Here is a 23559-nt window from a genome sequence, read left to right as displayed (position 1 = left end):
ATGAACTCTTCCCAGTTTATGAAAAATGCTTAAGAAAAAAAAAAAAAAGAAGTCAAAAAGGCACAACCAGCAATCAATCATGGATGCTTTGGAACAGAAAGTTTTATAAAAGTCTGTGGAGAAGCAATGTTATTTTGTATGAATATTATATTTAAGATTACCTGCTTGGTATTATTCTGGCTGCTCAATAATAATGCAATCTAATGAGGCTTCAAGGGAGGAATAGATATTGAAGAAAACAATGAAGGATATACACTTTATCTCTAGAAAGTATATTGAGGCCCCTGACAGAAGAAATGATGAGCTTGTCACCAGAAAATATTGATGTTTCTGTTGCCATCTCAGTTAACAAGCTCGTCTTGTTACAGGCCAGAGTCAAAGACCAAAAATATTTAAGACACTAAAAAATCCTGCATAGAGAGAAAAGGGAAGGGAACAGAGAAAAAATACTTTTACACATTGTCAGGGAAAGTTTAGGAGGAAAACTTTTCTCTTCTGGTTCAGTGACCTGGTTTCAGGTGTGATAGAGCTAATTTTCTTTCTCATAGTACAGTGCTGTATTTTGGATATAGAATGAGAAAAATGTTGATGAGACACCAATGTTTTGGTTATTGCAGATCAGTGCTGACACTAAGTCAGAGATTCTTCAGCTTTTCACATCATTGTGTTCACAAGTAGGCTTGGGATGCATGAGAAGTTAGTAAAGGGACACAGCTGGGACAGCTGATCCAGCTGGCCAAAAGGATATTCCATGCTATGTGGCATCATGCTGAACAACAAAACTGGGAGGAGTTATCTGGGGCGTGGCAGCTCGCTTCTTGGGGGCAGGCTGGGCATCGGTCAGCTGGTAGTGAGCAGATGAATTGTGCATCATTAATTTTGTGTATTCTTTTACCTTTATTATTAATTTGCCTTCCTTTTCTGTCCTATTAAATTGTACTTATCTCTGCCCCTCTGTTTTATCTTTTTTTCCCATCTCACTGGGGGAAAGTGAGCAAACAGCTGTGTGGTGTTTAGCTCCCTGCCAGGTTATACCTGGGGTTAGATTCAAAACAGGTAACTGAATTCTCTAAGAAGCACCAAGGTAAACCCAAAAGTCAAATCTGCGGACCTTAGGTAGGCTGAATGGTTCTCTAGTGTGAACCTTTTGGCAAAAGACATGCCTTTGCTGTTGAGGAGCTGTTTGAGGCCTCTTCCCAGCTTCTGTCGTGGGCACCTGGAGGGACTCTCCTGAGCTGGTCAGCACCCATAGGTGTAGTGTAACAGCAATGGCAGCAGTCAGATGCAGTTTATTTGAGTTGTTGGCATCCACCTAGAGAAAAGTGAAAACCAAGGTGCTTGTCACCTCAGAGATGCATTTGTGAGTAATTTTAACTGTCTCCAAGGAACATGTATTGTGGAAAGAATTTTTTTAGATTGCTTTTCTAAGCGACAGACTTAGATGAGAACGTGCATAGCATGGCAGCTTCCCTGGTTTGTTGATGACTAAGGCAGAGCTCAGTACAAGAAGAAGCAATAGGTCTCAGATAAAACCTCTTTTATATCGTGAGGAATTTTATCCTTTACAGGGCTTTTTTGGGGGCTTATTGACCATAAAGAGTTCTAAAGAGTTCTTTAACAGCCATCCATTCCAGTGCTTAGCTTCCGCTACCTTGAGCTACCATCCTGACATAATAAAATTACTTAATTTAGCAGATTAATTACTGAATTATGAGATTTTTTTTCACTCCTGCAATTACATCTATGTTTCTGTACCATAATACAATGAACTTTTTTTGTCCATTTTGACAAATGCAGATTAGCTGTAAAACATCAGTCTTCCACCATACATAAAGCAAATTGATAATGCCTTACTTAATTACTTAAGATTATTATGTTTAAAAATTAGATGTTCAAAACACATTTATAGGACTGTAAAACGTTTGGAAGTGCAGTATTCTGATTGTTTCACATTGGTTGAAACAGTGTAGCAACAGTGTGGCAACAAGCACAGAATGGATGAAAGAATGATGAAGAGTGTAGCTTATCCACTAGGTAAAAACTTCTTTTTCACACTGAATGTATTGCAGAAGGAGCCCCACTTTGTCCAGCTCTTGGTAGAGTTCTCTCAAAGACAGCATTCAGATAAAGCACCAAAGGATAGGATGTTAAATTGCTGAGGATCCAGGATGGACTTTAGGCCTTAAGTCTTCAAAGTATTTAAGCATGAATTTGCACTTCAAAGGTACGTGCAGTGACCTGCTACCCAGCAACTTCTGGTGAAATTACACATTTCATTATAGATGACTAAAAGACAGAATTCCACTGTCAGAACAGTCAGTCCAGCTCTATTGCTAACATAATATTCACTATTAAAAGCAAATAACTAAAGAGATTGAACTGTATTATCATGTAATTGTCTTACTTATCTTCCTTTTGCGTTACAAAAATATTTGTCTTTGACATGGTGTTTGAAGATACTTTTACATGATGTTTCCATTTGCTTTGATTTTAGGTCAATAAATACTCCCCTAGAAAAGAGCTTCATTTCCTTTCTATAAAGTTCAGAGCAAAAGCATATAATTCGATATGTTAATAAATTCCTAAACAAAGAGGTTACAGTGGGGAAGCCTGCCAAAATCTTCAGTATAGAAGCACCACTAGACCTTGCAATAACATGCTTAATGCACTAGCATAGAGAGCACCAGAGAAAAGCTTCAAAGTGTGTGGTCGTGACCTGTTTTGTGGTTTTGGTTTTTCTTAATCTGAATATGCTTTGTAATCAAAAGCATTTAAATAATTTTTTAAAAAGCATTGATTTGAATAGACATTATATGTGGTATTTTTAGTTATGCTGCAAATATGCCAGCTGTATAATGAAAATATTGGACACCTACTTTATCATTTACTGCAATGCAGTCAGATCCATCCTGACAGGATTTATCTATTATCCCATTCAATTCCCTCAGAAAAAGAATGAAATTATGTATTTCTCTTTGTGCTCTTGAAGCAGCAAATTCACTGGGTCTGTTGTATTTTTCAGTACTGGGTTTATAGATTTTTCCTTCTTTTCTCTGCAAGTTTATCAATTTTTGTGAATCAGTATTTTATTCTTACAAACTTCTCTTGCCCTTCTACCTTAAATTCTACAGTCCAGATGGGCAATTTTGTATTTTGGGGGTGTCATAGTGGAGTGATAAAGTGAGAAGAGGACATATACAAGAGAGAGCATGCCAGAAAAGTTAGCACTTATTCCTATAGCACTAGAATGGAATTCTTACCAATGCACAACATATTTTTGATAGCAGTAGAATTATTGCTCTCAAGAATTCAGGCTTTTTCCCCCCACGTGATAATTGCACTAAGTATTTGCGAACTAATTACATTTTTTATCTGATAATTATCTACACTGTGTTCAAAGTAGCTGTTCATGGAAGTTCTGAAGTTAGGATGTTTTCTTACCAATGGCATCTTACTGACTAAGTGATAATAAAATGCAAATATCCTAATTGTTGCTTTACAACTTCAATTTGAAGGCAATAAATTGTGGTTAGTGTGAATTGTCATGTTGGTATCATAAACTCAAGATTGACATGAAGATTCATCGTGATTGACATAAGAAATAAGTATGAAACTGAAGGAATGCCATTATTACATAATGAATTTCACTTATGTAAATACCAGTAATATTATTTTTGCCATTTTTGGTAGTAATATAGCTTGTTGTAGTTAAATACTGGTTTTGGTCAGGGTCTAGGAAGATTAAAACCAGCCTAATTTGATGATGTTTACTTGGAATAATACTGTTACCAGGGATTTGAAGGATTAACTCTAAGCTGGATTTTTGTAAGTATAAATTCAGAATGATTAACGTGTTTGTTGTTGTCCTGTAAGTAAACCTAAATATCTTGATATTCCTTTAAAACCACTAACTAATGCTTTAGTGTGGGGAATACCCTTCAGATGCAAGTCACCATTAGATTTTGATTTTGTCACCCACTTCTTTGTCTTCCTGTTCCTAGGGGCATTTTTGCAGGTGGGGGGGATGAGTGTTTTGAGGGGTTTGGCTGTTTTTCTGTTGGTATGGTTTTAATATTTTTTTTTATTTTTGTTATAAAAAAAGAGGAGGCATATAATAACCTCTGGAGCCTTTGGTGTTCACTGTAAGATTTATTCTCTACTATTAGTTCCTAGTATGTGAAATGATGGTGCATAGGTTCATAGGCAAGAAGATAAGGAGGATTTCAAAAGGGACTCTAAAGAGTTATGCAGTGCTTTTTCGTGTCATAAAGTCAGGAATACAAGGGAGCTACAAGGGAAATTGTGGTAAACGTTTTACAGGAACACTTTTCAAACTAATGCAAGTACTGAATGCATAAAATCAGTAATCAAGCTGGGAGCAGAAAATGTGCTACGTTATCTGCAAAGATAACACACAGTGCTCATTTTTCTTAGTAGCTAATTTAACTATCAAGCTTTTATTGCTGCTTCTGCTCAGTCCTTCCATTATTAGCTGAAGTTGAGATTTCTCACAAAAGTTCATCCTTGGCAGTAATAATTTGCTGTAATATAAAATAAATGACTTAACATAAAAGATTTCACTGATTGCAGTGCCAGTTGGCACTTTCTTGTTCTCTGTTGAAACGAGCACAACACATTGTCTATTACAGCTGCACAGCTACCCTGTGACCACTCTGTGTTGCAAGTTTTAACATTATTGCATCTGTATGTATTTTTCCTCCATAAATTATTCTTTGCAGAAGAATGTTAATTAGTAACTGATAGATATAAAAATTGCCAGGGACAGCCCATTAATTCCATTTACCTTAATGGCACTTAGATCATAGCTTGCAGTACAGCTGTATTCAGACTGGATTATAAATGTAATTTTTTGCATCATTAACTACCCTGATTAATCTTAGACAGCAAAAGCATAATTATAGAAACATAGGACTTACAATGTGCCAGTTTAAAGTTGTAGCTTTCCTCTTTTATATTTACATCAGTGTAAACAACATAGGTTTTGAAAATTTAGACTGAAACAGTTTTTCTCTGTTTTTTAATAATTAACTTGTGTCTTGTTCTAGTCATTTCTCATTTCTGGTTTTACTTGGGAGTTCTTAGGTTTTATTTTGTTTGTGGTTTGTTAAGGTTTTTTTAAAGGGCTTTTTGTAACATATTTTGATTTTGACTGGTGCAATTACTGGATATTTGCATAGTAATTGACCACCATCACTGAGGTGTTCATTCTGATCAAAGCATATTAATAAAGCACATGTATTTTCTGACTGGTTTCTGTGGAGGCCAGAAGATGTCATTCTGATTTTCACATTAAAGTCATCAGGCCAAACAAAAGTACAAATTCAGATAGTAGTCTCAGACAGAAGCAGATTTTGATGAGTTGCTGGTTTTGCAGGCAGCTGCCAGGAAATAGCACATTCTACTTGAATCCAGGTCTAAATGTTAACAGTTGGGAAACCTGACCAGCCTGGTATCAAAAAAGCTTTTGCCACGTAGGGGTTTTCGACTTGTTTATCTTTGGATTTGATCAGCAAAAGGTGATGTAACCCTGTGTTGAGTGCATGCCTTTGGTGTAATATTGTCTTATCCATATGAAACTAATGTGACAAATCCCCCCCAGATAAGTGCATAATGCTACTTAAGTTGTTAAGCTTCCAGTTGCAGTTAATAATGAGAACGGCAAGAACTGGCAGAAAGAAAATTTACACTGGTAATGCCATTTCAATAATCATAAATCTGATAGGAAAACTAAAAGCAGTTCCTTGAATGACATTGGTTCAGAAATAGCCTTTGTAAACATGATGTTTCTCAAGAACATACTGGATTTTTCAGAATCAGATGACACTACTGCATGCTGCAAATGTGCTGTGCGTCTCCTCATGTGGAATGTGAACTGAAGGTTTTGTAAAGGGGGAAAGAAGAAAAAAACCTTTCCAATCATTAATTCAAATGGGTGATTGCGTTTATGCCTTTTATAATAGCATGGATTTCATGCGTGTGGAAGGAAAAACAGACACAAGTCCATTTCAATACAACAACCAACATTTTGTTTTAATTCTGTATTTCAGTCTCCTGCTTTCTGCTTCTTTCAAGCTGTAGGCACAGCCACTGCAGAGGCAATCTACTATGCAAATTACTAGGAGATAACAAAAAGTAGAGTTTTCTCAGTAGTGCCCAAAAAGGCAGCAGCACTTTTTAAGAATACACAGGAAAAGAGGAAAGGTTGGGGCACTGTAGTTTGCCGCTGCTTCTGAAGTACTTTTTTAGTTATCCTATCCCATAGCAGAACTGTTTGTGCTTACGACTGTTCCTGGGAGCTGCTGGGGTAGAAGTCAGACTGTCTTTTGAAACAAGAACCAAAAGACACAAGATGTAGTGAGAGTTGACCAAGAATGCTGCTCTAACAAGAAGGTCTGTGCATTCAGGCATAGACCTCCACAGTGACCTTGAACCATTACTTACCCTCAGTTCCTGTGTGTAAAATGAGGATAATATTTCCTGGCCTCTTAAGTGTGTCAGAAAGATCCTGATCATTAGTGATTAATCCTGGTCCAGGAATGTGTGCAGTGTGTATTAGGATCTAATCGTAATTGTCAAAGCTGAGATCCAAAGTCAAGTCTTGGTTTGCACTTGTTTCATCAGAGTGTCAAGATAAGCAGGAATAAGTAATGGGGGACAGGGTTCATCTCTACTACTACATCAATATAAAAACTTTACAGTAGCAGGAAGAATGATGTTTTCATTGGTGATGTTGTTTTTATAATCACAGATAATTAATTGAGTAGAAAACAGGACCAGTGAAAGGGCTGAGAGCCCTAAAGATACCTGAGATGACAGGAGCAAACCCTGTGGGGATTTGCACTGCACTTTTTATATCTTCTTCATTTTTTCGGTCTTCTTTCATTAGCTGCTGCTATCTTATCAGGTCTCTCATACCTATTCTGTGTTTTAGATATCTCCAGAACAAAACTTTTACTATAAGAGTGGAGACAATGGACCCTTAGGATATCCGTAGACCTTAAACAGTGAAAAAGACCTGAAACCTTCAAAATAATCAAAGCTGGGCTGCGTGTGCATCATGGAGTTTCCTTTTTGAAAAGTTATGCTAGCAGCACCAATGTCTTTAAGCATTTGACTTGGAGACAACAACTGCACAGTTCACAGGCAATAAAATTGCCTGTCTTCACATCCATAGTTACTTTTGTGAGGTACTCCAGACATGGATGATCTTGAATCAATTATGTCTGTGCCGTCTAGTGCAAAGTCGTAAGACTGTGAGTAAGAACAAGTGGATTTGCCAAAAGTTCTAGTACAGCTCAGTTTTCATGTTAATTACCTGTCTGTAAATGGTCTTTGAAAAGGGAAATACTCAGATGAGACTTCCTGTTGTGTTTAAGTTCATAATATACACAAAATCCTTTTCAGCCTCCCTAGTGCTAAAGACTCAATGAGCACCCTAGTTTCACTTAATGTGAAGTGATGCTGTCCTGCTGGCAGGGGTCATCTGAGGAGATGGAAGAGCTATCAGGGCTGCTTGCCTGCAGCAGCTCAGTGTCTGGCTGCTTCATCTATTCATGTTTGCCTAAATTCTGGTTCCCATCTGCATGTATTAATACATCTGGGATTCCAGCCTGGAGGGACTCAGAACATCCCTTCTTACTCACTGGACTACAGCCCACAGTCCTCACCTTGTCGATTATTCTCTGACTACCTTCTGTGTGTCCGGATCTTTATATCACCAGTGTAGTCAGAGCTGATTTGAGCATCCAGTTGGAGTTTGATTGACTTAAAATAATATACAGACCAAAATCAACATGAAGCAACTTTAAACAATCAGAGAATTCAGGAAAATACGTGAGCTACTCCGAACCAATACACTCTCCCATGACAGTAAAAAAGTGGATGTGTTCCACCTTGTGATAGCATCCTTCTACAAAAGCAAAAATTAGCAAAGTTGTGGCAGAGACCAAAGGCTCTCTAAATTTAAAGAGATAACTCTCTAAACTCTCAAATAACTCTATGTTTTGGTCATTGTAGTTATATTAATATTCATTTTACAGTGGTAGACTCTTGATCCTGTTTTAAGGTATCTTGAACTTGTAGAGCGGTATTTTTGTATGCACCCATGTAAAAAAAAGGTTTCTTTCCTTCCTTTGTTTAGTTTAGTTCTTTTTTGATCTACAAAAAGCTCAGAACTCAGGGTCAGGCTGGTACTTCCCTGGCAATACCTTTTTCTAAATTTTAATTTTGATATATCACTCAGATAAAACTTCAAAGATGAAATTGCATGGAAAAGTACACTGTTAACGTTTCATCTTTTTCCAAATGATATAAAAACATGCTGAGAATTATTTAATGCATCACATTTCAGAGATGGGTAGGAAGGGATTAAAGCACTTCAAGTAGTGAATGAGCCTTAACTATGTTCTCCACAGCTGTTCAGTGCACTCAGGATTGCAGTAATGATTTAGTCACTAAGACTGACAGGAGAGTTGGAATGAATCTCAGTGGTGATCTGTAGAGAATTACTGGAAAGGTACAGTCACAATGTGGGTACCCAGTGAAGGCATAAGTGTGTTCTTTTCATCCAAATGGAAGGTAGTCCTGTTTTTTTGTTTTTTTTTTTTTTTTTTTTTTACTGCAAAGAAAATGAGACATTTCAACTGGTAGGGAGTTGGGTTAGTAATATATTAATTTCCATTTATTTCTAATTTCTTTCTTTTCTATCTTTCCCTGCTTTCAGCTTCCTAGAGAGTCTGAAGAAAAAATCAGGTTGATGTTAATTTCTCAGTTAGAAATACTTTATTAAAGTATTATAAGTCACCTTTGGCCACTTATTTCCCTCATCTTCTTGGGAGCTTCCTCAGCTTAGTACCAAATTCTAATGTTGTCTATGCTTGCATAGTTACTAAGAATAGCAAGGTTTGTTTACATTATTATGTAAGCTCTTAAACTATATTAAAAAATTGCAAATTTTTTTTCCCATTTTCCAGTTTCAATTCCTCACTCTCTTAAGTGGAAGTGAGTATCCTGAACACTGAGTCTTATCTTGGTTAAAAAATCAGGGCAGTTTTAGAGATAATCATGTTATAGAGGGAGTAAGCAGGTTAATGACTTCTCCTGTGGTCCATAATCCATGATTGGAGCAAAGTTAAAGTATTATTTGCATGCAAGGAGATATAATGCTCTTAAGTGATCTGGGTGAGGGCTATGAATATAGCCATGCACATAATTTACCCTCGTACTTAACCACTACCTATTATAAGGGTGTATTTGCATGTGCAAACTATAGCCCTTCAGTTTCCATATGTGAAGAGTGTGAGGAGCATTGTTCTTCTGTATTGAGTCCTGGTGGTGCAATTAATTTAAATAAAATGGTCTTGAATCTCCAGATGTGAGGCATTGGAGGCACTGGTCACATGGTTTTATATCCTGGTATTTACATAAAAAGGATAGTAGAACTTCCTTTCAAGAGAAGGGAGTGGGGGAAAAAAAGAAAATAAACCAAAGGCACACCTGTAGTCAAATAATTATACTAGCAAATATCTCTGCTTCTACCCCAAGTGAAGTACTTGTACCAGGTTTTGAAGAGAGACATCTATTAAAAGCCAAAGAAAAAAATACAGCAATTTTCTAATTACTCTGTTGTAAGGGGCTGTCAGAATTACAGTGGCTAAACAAGCAGAGCAGCTTTGTAAAATGTTTCTATTGAAATGCTGAAGTGTTTTACTGAAGCAAGTATAAAGTGAGAAGCTGGAAAATATCCTTCTCTCCAACATTCCGCTGCTATATTTTAGCCTTTGCTTTCTGAAGATACTTGCTTAATCAAGTATTACTCACCCGAACCTGGGATAAAATTATTCTGTCCCCATAACAATTTTTTTCCTTTTATGATGGGATGTATGGATTAAATTATGTGTTGGTATCTCTTTTCGTTTGTTATGTTTTGATTCTACAAGTATGGCTTAAGAATTGTAATTTCTCTCAGTGTTAAATCTTAGGAAACATAAGATTTTGAAATGTGCCGATATGGTATAAAATTATAGATCTGATAGAGTATTTTAATAATGTCTGAAGCATACCATGATTTTTTAAAGTTAAGAGTATATATCTTTAAACATTCCAGTTATGGAATAGAATAAAAACATTAAATAAGAAGAATTGTTTTAATAGGCTCAAAAAGCATAGCAACATGAATACGAACTTTACATTGCAGAATTATTTTCTCAGTCTTTAAATATACATATGCAGCCACTTCTCTGAAAAACATGTGGTAGTTTTCAGAGACCACTTTGCGCCCTGATACTTGTAAGCAATTCACTTGTAAGAGTTGAATCAAGTGCCTCTCTGCCAGTTCTCTGTCTGGCACACATCCTGCTTTTATTGTTGCTGTGATTAGAAAGACTCACTATTATTAAATACCAGTTAAAACACTTGGTACAGTTTTCTGAGATACATCCGTGTATGAATGATGCCATTGGGAATTGGTTGTGCAACCCTCATTAGGCCTGCCAATCCTTTGTTCCAAACTCTTGAGTGCAAACATAAAAATGCCCTTAACTTTTTTTTTTATGTACTCTTTTCTTCATGAACTCATTTTTGCTTTGTTCTTGGTGAGTCTCAGAAAACAAATGGTGTTTGTGAACCTTGGGTTTTTATCTTTATTGGTATCTTATGAGATATCTTTAGGGAGAGTATAACATTTATGTCTTTTTATTTTAAGCAGTTGTTTTGGGTTTAATCATATTTTTACCATCTGCCACTACTCACTTAAGTGAGCAGATAAAAGAAGCAATTCACTCTTTCTTTCCACACCACTTTGTTAATGCCTGCTACTAGTGGAATGAGTAATTCTCTCACTTTCAAGGTGATCTGTTTCATGTTGGTCTGTTCTTATGCTGCAATTGTTGTATTGAGTGTTGCCCACTAGAAAATTGAGCACTATGATAAACACGTCACATTTTTTTGCCTTTCATCTTCTCTTCTTTGGGAGAATCTTATAGATGTAGTCGAATTTTCCTTTGGATAAGCTCTGGGAATCAATCATGGTTTCACAACTCAGAAGATTATTATCCATAGTATTTTTGCTCTGTTGCATAAAGAAAGCATATTGTGAATGAGATAGGACTAAAGGACTAAGGGCCATCCAATTTTAGAAAAACCATTGAATACCACTCCAGAGAGTTGTTCCAGGAGATGTTAGGCAAGTCACTAACTCAAACATTTCCCAGACAACTTGATGGATTGTAAGTCCAACTTGCAGTTGGAAAGATGTATTTAGTCTGTGTAGCTCCTTCACAGATGAATCTGGAATTAGGAACTGTGCGGGGAACAATAGGAAAGGCAATAATAATAGTAAGTACTGTCAGGTATATTAAGTTGAGTCACTTGAACTGGTGTGCAATTTTTGTTCTTTATTTCTGAGAAAATATCATCTTTTCTCTAAAAAAGAGGCTTTCAAAATAAGTTAATTATACTTGTGAACTACTCACACTCTGGGCCAGTGAAGACTGTAGGAGAGCCAATGAATAGGCTGATAATTCCCGTTGGGAGTGAGGTTTCAGCTTTATATAGTCAATGAGGCTTAAGGTTACTCATTGAACCTCTTGGACAAAACACAACATTGGACAGTTGCTCATTAAGTGAACATTGTCCATCTACTAAGCAGAACAAAACCAAAACCTTTTGAGGAAAAAGATATTAACATTTTTCAAAAATATAAATTCATGAAGGTGTCAAATTAAGGCCTATAGACATTTCATGGTTTTGAGGGCTTGATCTGCAACCTTAATGTTCTCTTAGTACTGTGTGTTTCTGTATTTAGCATACATACACAGATTTGTTCCAGTTTGACAGTCCTTCACATGTTGTTTAGTGTGTTTGATTAGCATAATCACTGTGTGATTATTTCTCACTATCCTTAGCATATGCAAATTCTTGTCTTTTGACTGACAACCATTATTAGACAATCAGAGTATAAGGATTTGCATAATCTCTCTGTGGTTACAGTATTTGTGTGCAATAACACTGTGAATGCAAATCCTTTAGCTCTGACTGGTTTCTGTATATTCAAGCAGCTTGCCAGAAATACTGCTGCTGTTTCAGCATCTCATTTGCAAGTGGAAAAATCCACAAAAAAAAAAAATTTAAAAAAAAAAAAAAAAAAAAAAAAAAAAAAAAAAAAAAAAAAAAAAAAAAAGGAAGAAATGCTAGAGTCACATCAGAAAGGTGACTAGACAACTGCTAAAATTAAATAGCTCCTTTAGGGAAAAAAAAAAACCCACTCTTCCATGATTTCAACAAAAGAATAAGAAGATTACTTTGGGAATTCATTCTGAAGTCCTATTTGAGTTACCCATTGCATTCTTTGAGAAGTGACAGCAATTTTTTAATAGATACCACTTTTTAGAAGAAAAGTAATCATTCTGTAAATAATGCACATTATTGTAATTGGTGCAGATATTTTATATTAATTATTTTATATTTAACAGGAATGAGAAATATTTCTGTTTATGTACTTGGAAAGCATCAAGTTAGTTCTTCCCTCTTTCATTGAAAAGAATAGAAATGGTAGACACTAAGAAAAGATGGATAGTGCTGAGTTCAACTCTGCATAATTATTCACCATAATTACTAGGGCAATACTGAATAAATTAGCTGTAAAAGGATAAGCCACGCATGGTAGCACATCTAGAACATGTATTCTAACTGTTTGACATTGTTTTATTCATACATGAAACCAAAATATTGTTGAACATCCATTTTTTTTGTGTGTGTTTAATTATGCTTACTAAACTTACCCCATCATTCCTTTTGAATTGCGTTCCTTAGTTAGTTTATAAGATTCTTATAAACAGATTAATGTGATTTTGGAAATAAACAGCCCTGGAGTGCCAACTGTAACAATGAGATTTATTTCTTACAGAAATGTAGAATATCAAATATACTTAGGATAAAATCGCTGAGCTGTTGTTGAACTGTTCTGGTCCTGACATTAACATCCTGACCAGGATATTAAGAATGTGTCAGGTAGGTTTTAAGTTATAGGCCTGACATTTCTGGAAAGCATCATGTTCTGCACAGAGACTTTTTTTTTTTTTTTAATGTGCATAGTTAATAAATGCTTTTATGAGTGTTGGGACTGCTGTGCACACACAAAAATGAACAGGAATGTGTGACACACTGCACTTCATGTTTTTCTTGGAAGTTTTATACCTGTTGCTTATACTTTGTGCTGCTTGAAAATGCAACTGCAGTAGATGCCAAGTATCTCTTGGAGAATGAGTAGCTCCCACTCAGCTGCACAGTGCCCATGAGGTGGGCAGTCTGTACAGCCAGTGTGAGTCTGAAAGTCCAGGAGTTCTCCAAAATATCTAACTTTCTGCATAAGTAATAATATTCCAATGTAGTGCAGCTAATATTGAGGCATCTCTACAATTGACCAGCATGATTGCAGAGGAAATGTCTGTGAAGTCTTGATGCCACTGAGATCACAGAGAGACTATTTCAATTTGAAATAGTCAGATTATGCTGTGAGAAAATTTCTGGCTCTAAGAGTCCTGAGCTGTAAATGACTGTGACTTTGCACCATTGAGGAGCATTCTTATAGCTTAACCTTTCTGTGTTTCTGTAAGTATGGCATGATAATAATCAAGTAGGCAGGTTTATGTTTGAACTGGTTGGTGTTAAAACTGCATCTATCATGCAGTTTTAAAAATGGGTCATGTTGAGCAATAAGTATAATGTGGAGGATGTGATATTTTGGGATTTTTCCTAGGTAATGGCAAAGATTGATACAGTTTCCAATGCTCTTACTAGTTTCACTGTTGGAACACAAGAGAATGAATGAACAGAATCCGCCTGAGTTATCTTTATTTCTTATCAGTATTACAACCCTAACACAGTGCAATGTTACAATCAAAATAACATTAAAGGAATTATATTATGATTGTGTATAATTATTATAATTATATGCATATAACTATATATATGACTGTGGTTTCTTGCCATTGGTCTGGATTTCTACAAACATTTTTAAGTACAAAATGAGGCCATATAACCACAATATTAATTGTAATATTATCGAACATGTTAAGATCTGGATTTTAAGAGGATCTGAGAGGTGGTAGTACCTGTGTGACTAAATTCACTTAGCTGTTCAAGTAATGGGAGTCAGTCTTTTAGTGGGTATTTAAAAAAAAAAAAAAAAAAAAACAAAAAAAAAAACAAAAAAAAAAACAAAAAAAAAAAAAAAAAAAAAAAAAAAAAAACAAAACCAAAAAAAAAAAACCAACTTCTAAAATGGTCTGCAGCATTTTTTTCCTGAGAGCTTCAATGACCTGACACGTTTTTATGCTCTCTTATTATAAGACCATATTGATATGAGTCAATCTTTTTCAGCCAATTTCTTTGGTCTTGAGGTAAAAATACTTTCTTATTTGATTGCTTTAGGCCTGCCATATGCTCTGAACAGGCTCTAGGCATCCACATCCTTTGACCTGGATGTCTTTATTTATAGACATTTGTAAATTTCAATTACCGCAAACTTTAAGCATCTGAAATGCTCATATCATGCCTTTTGGTTTTGACACAAAATTAAAAAATAAGTCCCTTTGGTTTATATCCCTTTTTTGATTTGAGCCTTTGTGGATCAAACTTGCATGCTTTCCTTTGCTCTTGCTTTTTTATTGTTTTTAACTTAAGCATATTCTTATGCTTCTGGGATAGGAAGTCACAGAAAAGAAACCAATAAAAATTATATATATTTAAAAATTCTTGAAATTCAGGAAGACACTGAAATTTCTTGAAATTCAGTGTTTGATTTTCAGCTTCAGCATAAAACAGTTCACATACACACACACACATGTGCACACACAACATGCAAAAACATTTAGAAATTATTTGTGGAAAATATGTAAGGTTTACTTTCCAAAAAATCAGATTTTTCTCTGTGTTCTGCAAAGAAATATGCAGGATCTGCATTACACAGATACTTACTGAAAATTTAATGAGATGAAGACTTGGCTTCAGAAAGCCTTCAAGGATAGCAGCTATGGTGATTCTGGAAAAGTGTCCAGCACGAGTAGGATAACAAGGGATCTCCTGGGTCAACTTCTTGGTGATTTTGTGGTAGGTGTTTCCTCTAGAAAAGTTTAAACAACAGCCACTCCTTTCATCTTCAGTCCAAAAACTAAAGAGCATTTTCATTCTCTATAGTAAGTGCAAGAACAAGGAATACAGCTAATATCGTAGGTCTAGCAAGACTGAATTTAAAACAAGCAAAGCTAGATTATAGTGATAGGGTCAAATCTAAGAATATGCAGTAAGGGGCCAAGTTCTATCATGCCCTTGATTTAAGCCTGGATTTTCCTAAAGCATGGTTAGTTTCTGAAGATTTTGGGAAGGGAGTACACATACTTTGATCTTTGATCAAAGAATGTGAATCATATCATCTTGCCACCATTATTCAGCTTGAATAATTAAAACACAGATGATGGTTTTGGTATGCATATATTGAAACCAAAAATGAATCAAGTTAACTTAAATACTTACCTTCATTGCTCAGTCTATGAGTCATCCTGTGGTTTGCAGTAAACCTTGACCACTGTGCTATCTCTATACTGACCACATGGAAAAGTGACATTTCTGTATGTGACATACAGAAAATCCATGGTGCTGGAGAGAAAAAAGGCAAAAAGTGATGGACGAGTAAAACACAGTGCAGGTGTCAGCAAACTCTCTTTGTCTTGTAACTTACAGTGCAAATTTATTGTCAAAAGGAAGTAAAGGGACATCTTGCCAGCCTTGGTCTTCTGCACAGCTTTGACATCTGAATGATAATCTTTCATGTGAATAGCAAACTTCTCTGTCCTTCACTTTAAATGAGAGTAAATTAAATGAGTTTTGTCTAAGAAATAAAATCCATAATTGTAAAATACCACTAGTAATGGGTAAAAAGCAGATTTTATCACAGTTTATCATGATAACCTTCATTTTGAAAGTGCATACCACTTACATAAGTTGAAATAAAATTTATATGTGTAATTAGTAATGTTCAGTAAGCCTCGAAGTGCTTGGAGATGCTTTAAAGTGTTTCACCACTTGCTGATTATCTTGGCTATATGATGCTATTTCCCTCTTCATATTTCCCTGCAATTCTTGCTCTCTATTTTCTGCAATCAGCTAGCTCTATTTCTCTGACTCGCAGCAGGTATCCTCTCTGTCTTCCAGTATCTGTGAGATCTGAGTCCTTATCATGCTGCACCTAAGTATCCTGTTGCCTCTAAGATTTCCTGCATAAAACTTGTGGAGACTTATCTGATGCTTTCGGATGTTTATTTGGAATTTATGGATTGGTGATGTTTCCCTAATGAAATCTCCAAGGAAAAATAATAATGTTAAGTACCCCTCAAGCATTCTGTCCCAACTTTATTAGAATCTGGTGCTAAGTTTTTGAATTTAACTGTGCTTTGAAGTATCAAAGAACAATTCTCCCATCCTTGGAAGTGTTCAAGGCCAGGTTGGATGTGGCTTTGAGCAACCTGGTCTAGTGAAATGTGTCCCTGGCCATGGCAGGGGGTTGGAAATAGATGATCTATAACATGCTTTACAACCCAAACAATTCTATGGTTCTATGAACTGGCAGAGAAGGTTTTATTATTTTGAAGCAGTTTTTCTTAATTAATTTGAAAACTATCCAGAACACTTCTTCATTTAGAGCCACAAATACAAATCATCCTATTCACAGTTGTATACCTGTAAGTCTACTTCTTTAAAAACTCAAATGGAAGGGTGCCAATGGGTTTCTCTATCAGCAGATAAACTAGAGAAAATCTGGGTCTTGTTAGGAAAGAAACCACACATTTTTTTCCATGACACCAAATTAAAATTAAATATAACTTATTTAGAGCAACTATTCTACGCATTCATGGACTTTTTAATTCTAAAAAATATTTTGTCTCATTCTCAGTATGAAAGCATCAGTTGTGTCAAAAATCCAACCTCATTTGTAGCTAGAATACTCTGAAGATGGATAAATCCAGTTGAAAAATTAATTAGTCTTTCCATCTTGTGAACTATGGCAGCACCTTTTATTTAACCCTTAGAGAGCTCCTTTGTTGGCTTTCTCAAGTCACTGTGAGATAATGGGCACTTGTGCAATAGTGGGAAAGATTAACGTGGGAACACTGAAGGCCATTATCTCATGTCATCTGACAAGCCCCCTAACTTGAGGAAGTGAACAAAGAAACTCTCTAAAGAATCTCACAGCTGTGGTTAATGTGAAGCCAAACCGTTACACTGGATCAAAGAATGGAGAATTTCTTGTTACCGTGTGCTGACTTACTCATATGTCTGAACTTCAGTTTCCCCTAATTGCTTTAGACCTGCAGTGGCAAAAGAAACATAATTTCTCCAAACTTAAACAGCACAGGATTAGTATCAGTTAAGATCATGTCATGCTTTAGTGTTAAAAATAGCAAAATACAGGTCTATTGATTCTGCTGGCATAAGAATTCATCTCTCAGTGGAGCAGTCAAAAAAAGAAGAGCTGTTACAAAAAATTTACATTCCTATGTAGTGGTGTCCTCTTTGGTCTATATAATAATGTTTTTGGATTGTGGGCTTTTTCAAGATCGTGTCACTCAGTAAAATGAATGCTCCTAGAGCATGGTTTCATACTGCAGAAAGTCTTACACAACTTGCTGTCATCTTTCAGAGCTTGATATACTCTGATGCCCTTAGTCATCAGTGTTATTTTGGGGGTTATGTTACAGTGGCATCCCTCATTTCTAGGTGGGATTGGTGTTCTATGCTGGTCAGTATCAAATGAAAACATCAAATTTAAGAAGATGCTCAAACTCATATTTTTTTCCAGACCATTCTGCCATTCTATAAAGCTTTGAAGCTCTGCTGTCTTCCTTTTTTTCTTTGAGAGGTTTGTGTGTGTCTATGTGTTTGGGTTTTTTTGGGGTGTTTTATTTTTTTTTAATTATTTTTTTTTAACCAATCTTATTTTACTTTCAATAGAAATTAATTTAAAGACCTATTTAATGCTTGACACTGAACAGCTGTCAGGTGATGCAAAAATTCTGTAGTGATCTGTTCTGGATTCACTGCAATAGAGGCCATGACTGTCTACCATTACAGCTTTCATGAATAATTGATTACTCTAAGGAGAAGCTCTGATTCTTTATTTATCTAATAACTCTTTGCCAACAGACTAGAAAATAGTGAATCATGGAGACATGGGCATGGAGAAAGATGGGGGCTTTTTTCATGATGTTCACAGAGTATGCTCTGTGAATACTGGTTATCAGAATTAGTCAAAATATGTGGTTTTTTAAACAATTTAAAGATAAAAAGCATCAGTAGCTTAACCAAGTTCCTGCAAAGCTATTACCAGATTTTTAAAGTATCTTTCAAATGTTTTTTGTGAAAAAAATAGTGAAATAAGAAGTATTTTGTTCAATGAATTTTCGGAGGGCGATTTCAATCCTCCAAGTAAAAAAGTCCCTTGAGTTGTTTTTTGTGAAGTTCTCTGCCAAAATGGTACATTTTTTTTTTTAATTGGGACCCTGAGTTACAGACACTATCAGATCAGTGTTCTGGTAGAGGTTAGCTCAGAATAATCCTTTTCGTAAAAATCTAAATTCATCCTTAAAGCAGAGTTTATTCAAAGTAATTTCCTCCAAATGACTGTGAAAATAATCTTTGGAGGATTTGTATCTTTCTTAAGTTGTGTAGATGTTGTTTCAAGGAAGAGATTAATTTATTGGTCCTTAGGATATTATTATTATTTGATAATACTCTGGGGTATTGTGTGCTATTCTGAAATGAAGTGTACATAATATTCTTTCACATTTTCATTAATCTTTTTTTTTTTTTAGCAATTTCATTTAAAATATTCTTGTTTTATTTATTGAGCTAGGTTTTCTCTGATATAAAAATCACAAATTGGTGTTTGGAGAGGTAAACCTGTTCAGCATTTACAGCTTATACCTTTCTTCAGTAAAGGGTGATTCGTAGATATAAAATTGCACTAAAGATATGTGTTTCAAGAAAGCTAATGACAGTTTTCTTTGTTTCTTTCTGCATAACCTCTTTGTATAACGGCACGAAGAAGAAATATTCATTTTCAAAGAAAAATAGTAGATTTCTGTAGATCGTGGGATGATGTAGAATCTGTTTTGAGATTTTAGATAACATAGCACACAGTGGAAGAGCAAAAGCTTTTTATTTTTCTTCTTTTCTCTTCACAGATGGACCCAATTCAAAAAGCTGTAATAAATCATACATTTGGAGTTCCTCTTCCTCATCGAAGAAAGCAAATCATATCATGCAACATTTGCCAGCTGAGATTCAATTCTGATGTAAGTCAATCATTTTGTATCAGATTAGAAATATATACTTATCTTCTAGGATGTGCCATAATTTTTAGAAATTGAACCTAAATGAAACGTTGTGATTCCACTTTGTTGCTCAGCAGATGAAAAGGCTGTAGGATGTTTCAAATAAACACAATGGCTTGGTAGTGTTTATACACCCAGCCAGATTTTCCCTGCCAATATATCCCTGTCAGCTCATCAACTTCAGTTGTGCTGCACTGATTGTAAATAGGAAAAATTGACTGATCCATTACTGCTAATAATGCTGGTATATTTGCTGGATCCTAATTCTTCTGCCAGTCCTGGTTATGTTTACCTTCAGTTGGCATCCTCTCACTCCTCCAGCAATGAAACAGAGCAAGCTGAACTGGAGATGGTCTCTAATACACCTGTCTCCCATAATTACCCAAGAGAGCTGTGCTGTGGTGCTCCTTGCCAAGTAATACCTGTTGTGTCACAGAAAAGCCTCTTAGGTTTTAGCTCTTCTATTTCCTTCTTGGGATCATGTGCATGCAGACATAGTACTGTGCAAACCTAACATAGCACAATGTACTTTTTTCTTCTATTCTAGGCTCTTCAGGAAGTTTCTTTACATGGGCATTGCTAGTGGGAACTAATCTTCCCCTTTCTTTAATTCACTATGTAATTTAAATATGGAAGTTCTGTCAGAAGAAAATTGTTTTAACTTAGAGTGAGGTCAAACCCAAAAATGTCCACGAGGTTCCTTCCTAATTTTAGTCATAGGGAGAAGTGAAATAATTCTTGTGTACTCCTGCCTCTTTAAAGGCACCTATTTGTATACAGTTTGTACTATATTTAGATTACTGATTATTTATTAAAGCCCATGAGCTTGTTAAAAACTTAAATTAAACCTTGGAGCCTAATTTTAGGGATTTCCCATTTGGGGGTGAAAATACTGTAGCTCTTTTCATTCCCATCAACTTTTTATCCCTTGGATGTAATTTCAAAAATATCTCAGTCACAAGTTCTGGACCAGTCAGCATCACAAATTTAATTTTACTGATGATTCCAGGTTATTTAGTTAATTTACTAAATAGACACCTTCTCTTATAGCACTGACATAATTCTCAGAGAGTGGTGCAAGAAAGGGCAATACACTCTCTGGAACTGTTATATCCCTCACAGATAAACATAGGAGAGTCAAATTAGGCTCTTCCATTTAGAAGCCAGATGCCAAAATTAGGACTGTGGATACTGAGTCGTTCATGAGGAGGAGATGATGGAGACTTCTGGGCCACAGTGGATCTTACCAACCAAGCAGCCCAATTTATCACTCAGAATTTTCAGCTTTTTCATCTTTGTCTCAGAAAAAAGCATGTCACATTGAACCAGACACAGTATATAGCTGAAAGAGAGATCAAATACTTTAGTATTGCATACCAAAGTGAAACACCTCCTTTCAAAGAGGATATCCCATTTGTCTGCAAAAAGATCTAGACAAAAGACAAGATGAACATATCAGTAAAGTTACTTAGCCATTAACAGTTGCACCACTTGGATTCATATGTGGAGTGGAAAATTTTCTAGCTGAGAAGATCTAGGCATTTTCCATAATGTTTGAAGTAAAAATCCTTCTACCCAGAAACATACAGCATCAGTGGACAATGATACTTTTTACTCAGAGGACTACTCTGCTCCCATACTGCTCCTTTTCTGCTGCGCTTTGAAGGGAGTCTGAAGAAGAGAGAGAGAAGAAGCAGAGGCCATTTTCAGGGCCACCTACAGTGTCCAAAAACCTGGTTTCAGAAGGCATCTATTAATTTAAGCTGTTCAGAAAACTCTTGGAAGACTAGCTGATATTTATCTGTCCCTTCACACCTTCAGGTGTTAGAGGCTTGAACTCAATAGTCAACACTGTTCAGAAGGCTGTTTTAATGCTCCCCTCTCTCTAATAGATCAATATTATGTCTAGAGAAGGGGGAGACCTTCTTGATGAGTAAGTTTCATTTTCTACTTTTAATATTCACCTAACTTTTAAAGCAACCACAGTGATGATTGATGGAGAGATTACGATCCAAAATCCACCCATTGATTAACCTGGAATGGTATCTCTCTCCATTTTCACTACCACACAGAGGCAATTTGTGGATATCTTTATGACGGTGTCTTCTCATTCCAGTGCTTATAGTTATTACTTCTGAAAATCACAAAGTGCTCTGCTGAGGTGTTCAAGAAATAGTTTGTAGTCAGAGTTCCACTGCAGTTTAGGAATGTTTTTCTGCAACATGAGGGAAATAGACAGAGCTGTTTCCTCCATTGATTAGGTAATTTTGAAATTTCCACCTGTGTTTGAAGCAAAAATCTGGTAAACTAAAGATTTAATACTGCGATTCAAAGGAAAAAAATGCTTTGAAGAAAAAGAGATGTTAGCTATCATTTTTTGATAACTCTATTATGAATAGCAAGCACACACATTATAATTCTTTCTATTATCATGAAAAAGTTTTCATTTACTCAATATTCGTGCCTTTCATCTTCATCATATTTTGTTGAACACAATTTAAATCCATAACAGCAATAAATAACTTTTCTGTCTAGGAACCCAGGCTTTGTGTCTATTCTACCAATATGTCTCTATTTTTAGATGCGGGAGATAGGTTTTATCAGAGAGTAATGAATAGAAATTCCATTTTCCTGCTACACAACAATATTATGAAAATGTTTACAATAAAACTGGTCTGTGGGATTTTTCTTTTTTTGCATAGAATACACAATTTTCTCCCTTTAGAGATTTCTTTAAGAGCAGCAGAGCTTTTTTTTCTGGTTACATGGTATCAAAATCACATTTAAAAAAAATGAGAAATGGCAGTACAATGGTCTAAAATCATTTAGCTTCTTTGTAAAGGAGTTATCTATAAATCTTCATGACAGCTGTGTGTTCAGTATTTCTTTTTAAAATAAATATCATACAAGGGAAGGGATGAATGTGCAAATAACCAAAGCCTATCCGTGCTAAGCAAAAATATTAGAACAGCAAAGGTAGGTTTTGTGGAGTCCATTTCAAGCTTTTGTTTATTTGTTTTTTTGGGGTTTTTTTGGTTTTTTTTGAGAAATCTACATATATCATTTAGACTCATATTGTGCATTCAATCTAGGGTGAAACGTTTAAATACATGCTAAGCTGCAAGTGCCTATGTTGCCACTTAGATGTTGACAGCTGCTGAGAGCTACTGCAACAATAAATGCTTGCTGCAAATATTAAATCTATATCTCTGAGATCTAAAAGTATCTGTAAAAAGTAGTCCAGCTGACTACAGCAGGGTAATTCAGGTGCCTATAGGTAGCTGTAGGAGTAAATTTTCTGCTTATGGCCTGGGAAAAAAACCAAACAAACCACTTACTGAATTTTCCTGCCTTGACTATTTGATCTACCTTTGCCCATGAGATTATTTGACAAAGTTGTATAGTTATCAGTGTCTGTCAACAAGATCATTTTTTTCCAAAGGGATTGCCTTTTTCTTCCCACTCATTTAACAAGATGGCTGAGTGATGACCCAGTTTGCCTTTAAAGAAAGGTTGGGCAGCATTCTGATGTGTTCACAGGACTCGTATTCCATTATGATACACTTTAAAAATATTTCCAATTATATGAGCCAGAAATTATTGTTTGATTTAAATAGCAGCAGTAGTTATAGTTCCCTGCAAATCAGGGATGCTCATCTGTCCTTATTTCTTGGGTTTTTACCTTATTTTTCTCCATCTCTGTGAAACAAAGCTATCACTGAATTGATATATTGTTCCACTGTATGAATTTGCCAGGATTCAAAACGTGATCTTCCATTAAAACAACAGTGAAAGATTTTTTTGAGGATAAGGACAAAATATAACTCTGCAGTTATTTTACTATGGTTCTAACTTTTGTGGGGAAAGCAGCATGACCAGAGGACTAATATCCTATTTAGGCTATGCTTGATATCTAGAACAAAAGATTAATGTATCAACTTGCAAGGGCCTAGGGTATAATGAGGTGATAATAAACAGTCAACATGAATTTGTCAAGAACAAATCATGTCAAATGAATCTAATTTTTTCCTTTGACAGGGCAATTGGGCTAATGGATAATAGGGAGTAAATAGATGCGACATATTTTGGCTTTAACAAGGGTTTATACAGTCCTATGTGACAGTCCTGTAAAGTAAGTAGGGGAATATGG

The 23559-nt window shown here is 35.6% G+C and overlaps 1 protein-coding gene across 2 annotated transcripts in view; it reads left to right on the top strand.

The window, feature by feature from the left end:
• The window catches only part of ZNF385D (zinc finger protein 385D), a 411296-nt gene that overhangs the window by 299661 nt on the left and 88076 nt on the right, over positions 1-23559 (top strand). For both annotated transcript variants that reach the window (XM_083871500.1, XM_083871499.1), the window contains one exon: positions 19260-19370. In XM_083871500.1, coding sequence (XP_083727626.1) covers positions 19260-19370 — 111 coding nt within the window. The remainder of the gene's footprint in view (positions 1-19259; positions 19371-23559) is intronic.

Source organism: Zosterops lateralis (genome assembly GCF_965231275.1).
Source record: "Zosterops lateralis genome assembly, chromosome: 1".
Lineage (NCBI taxonomy): Eukaryota > Metazoa > Chordata > Aves > Passeriformes > Zosteropidae > Zosterops > Zosterops lateralis.
The sequence above is the reverse complement of the archived record's forward strand: the minus strand, read 5'-3'. Positions and strand labels throughout refer to the sequence as shown.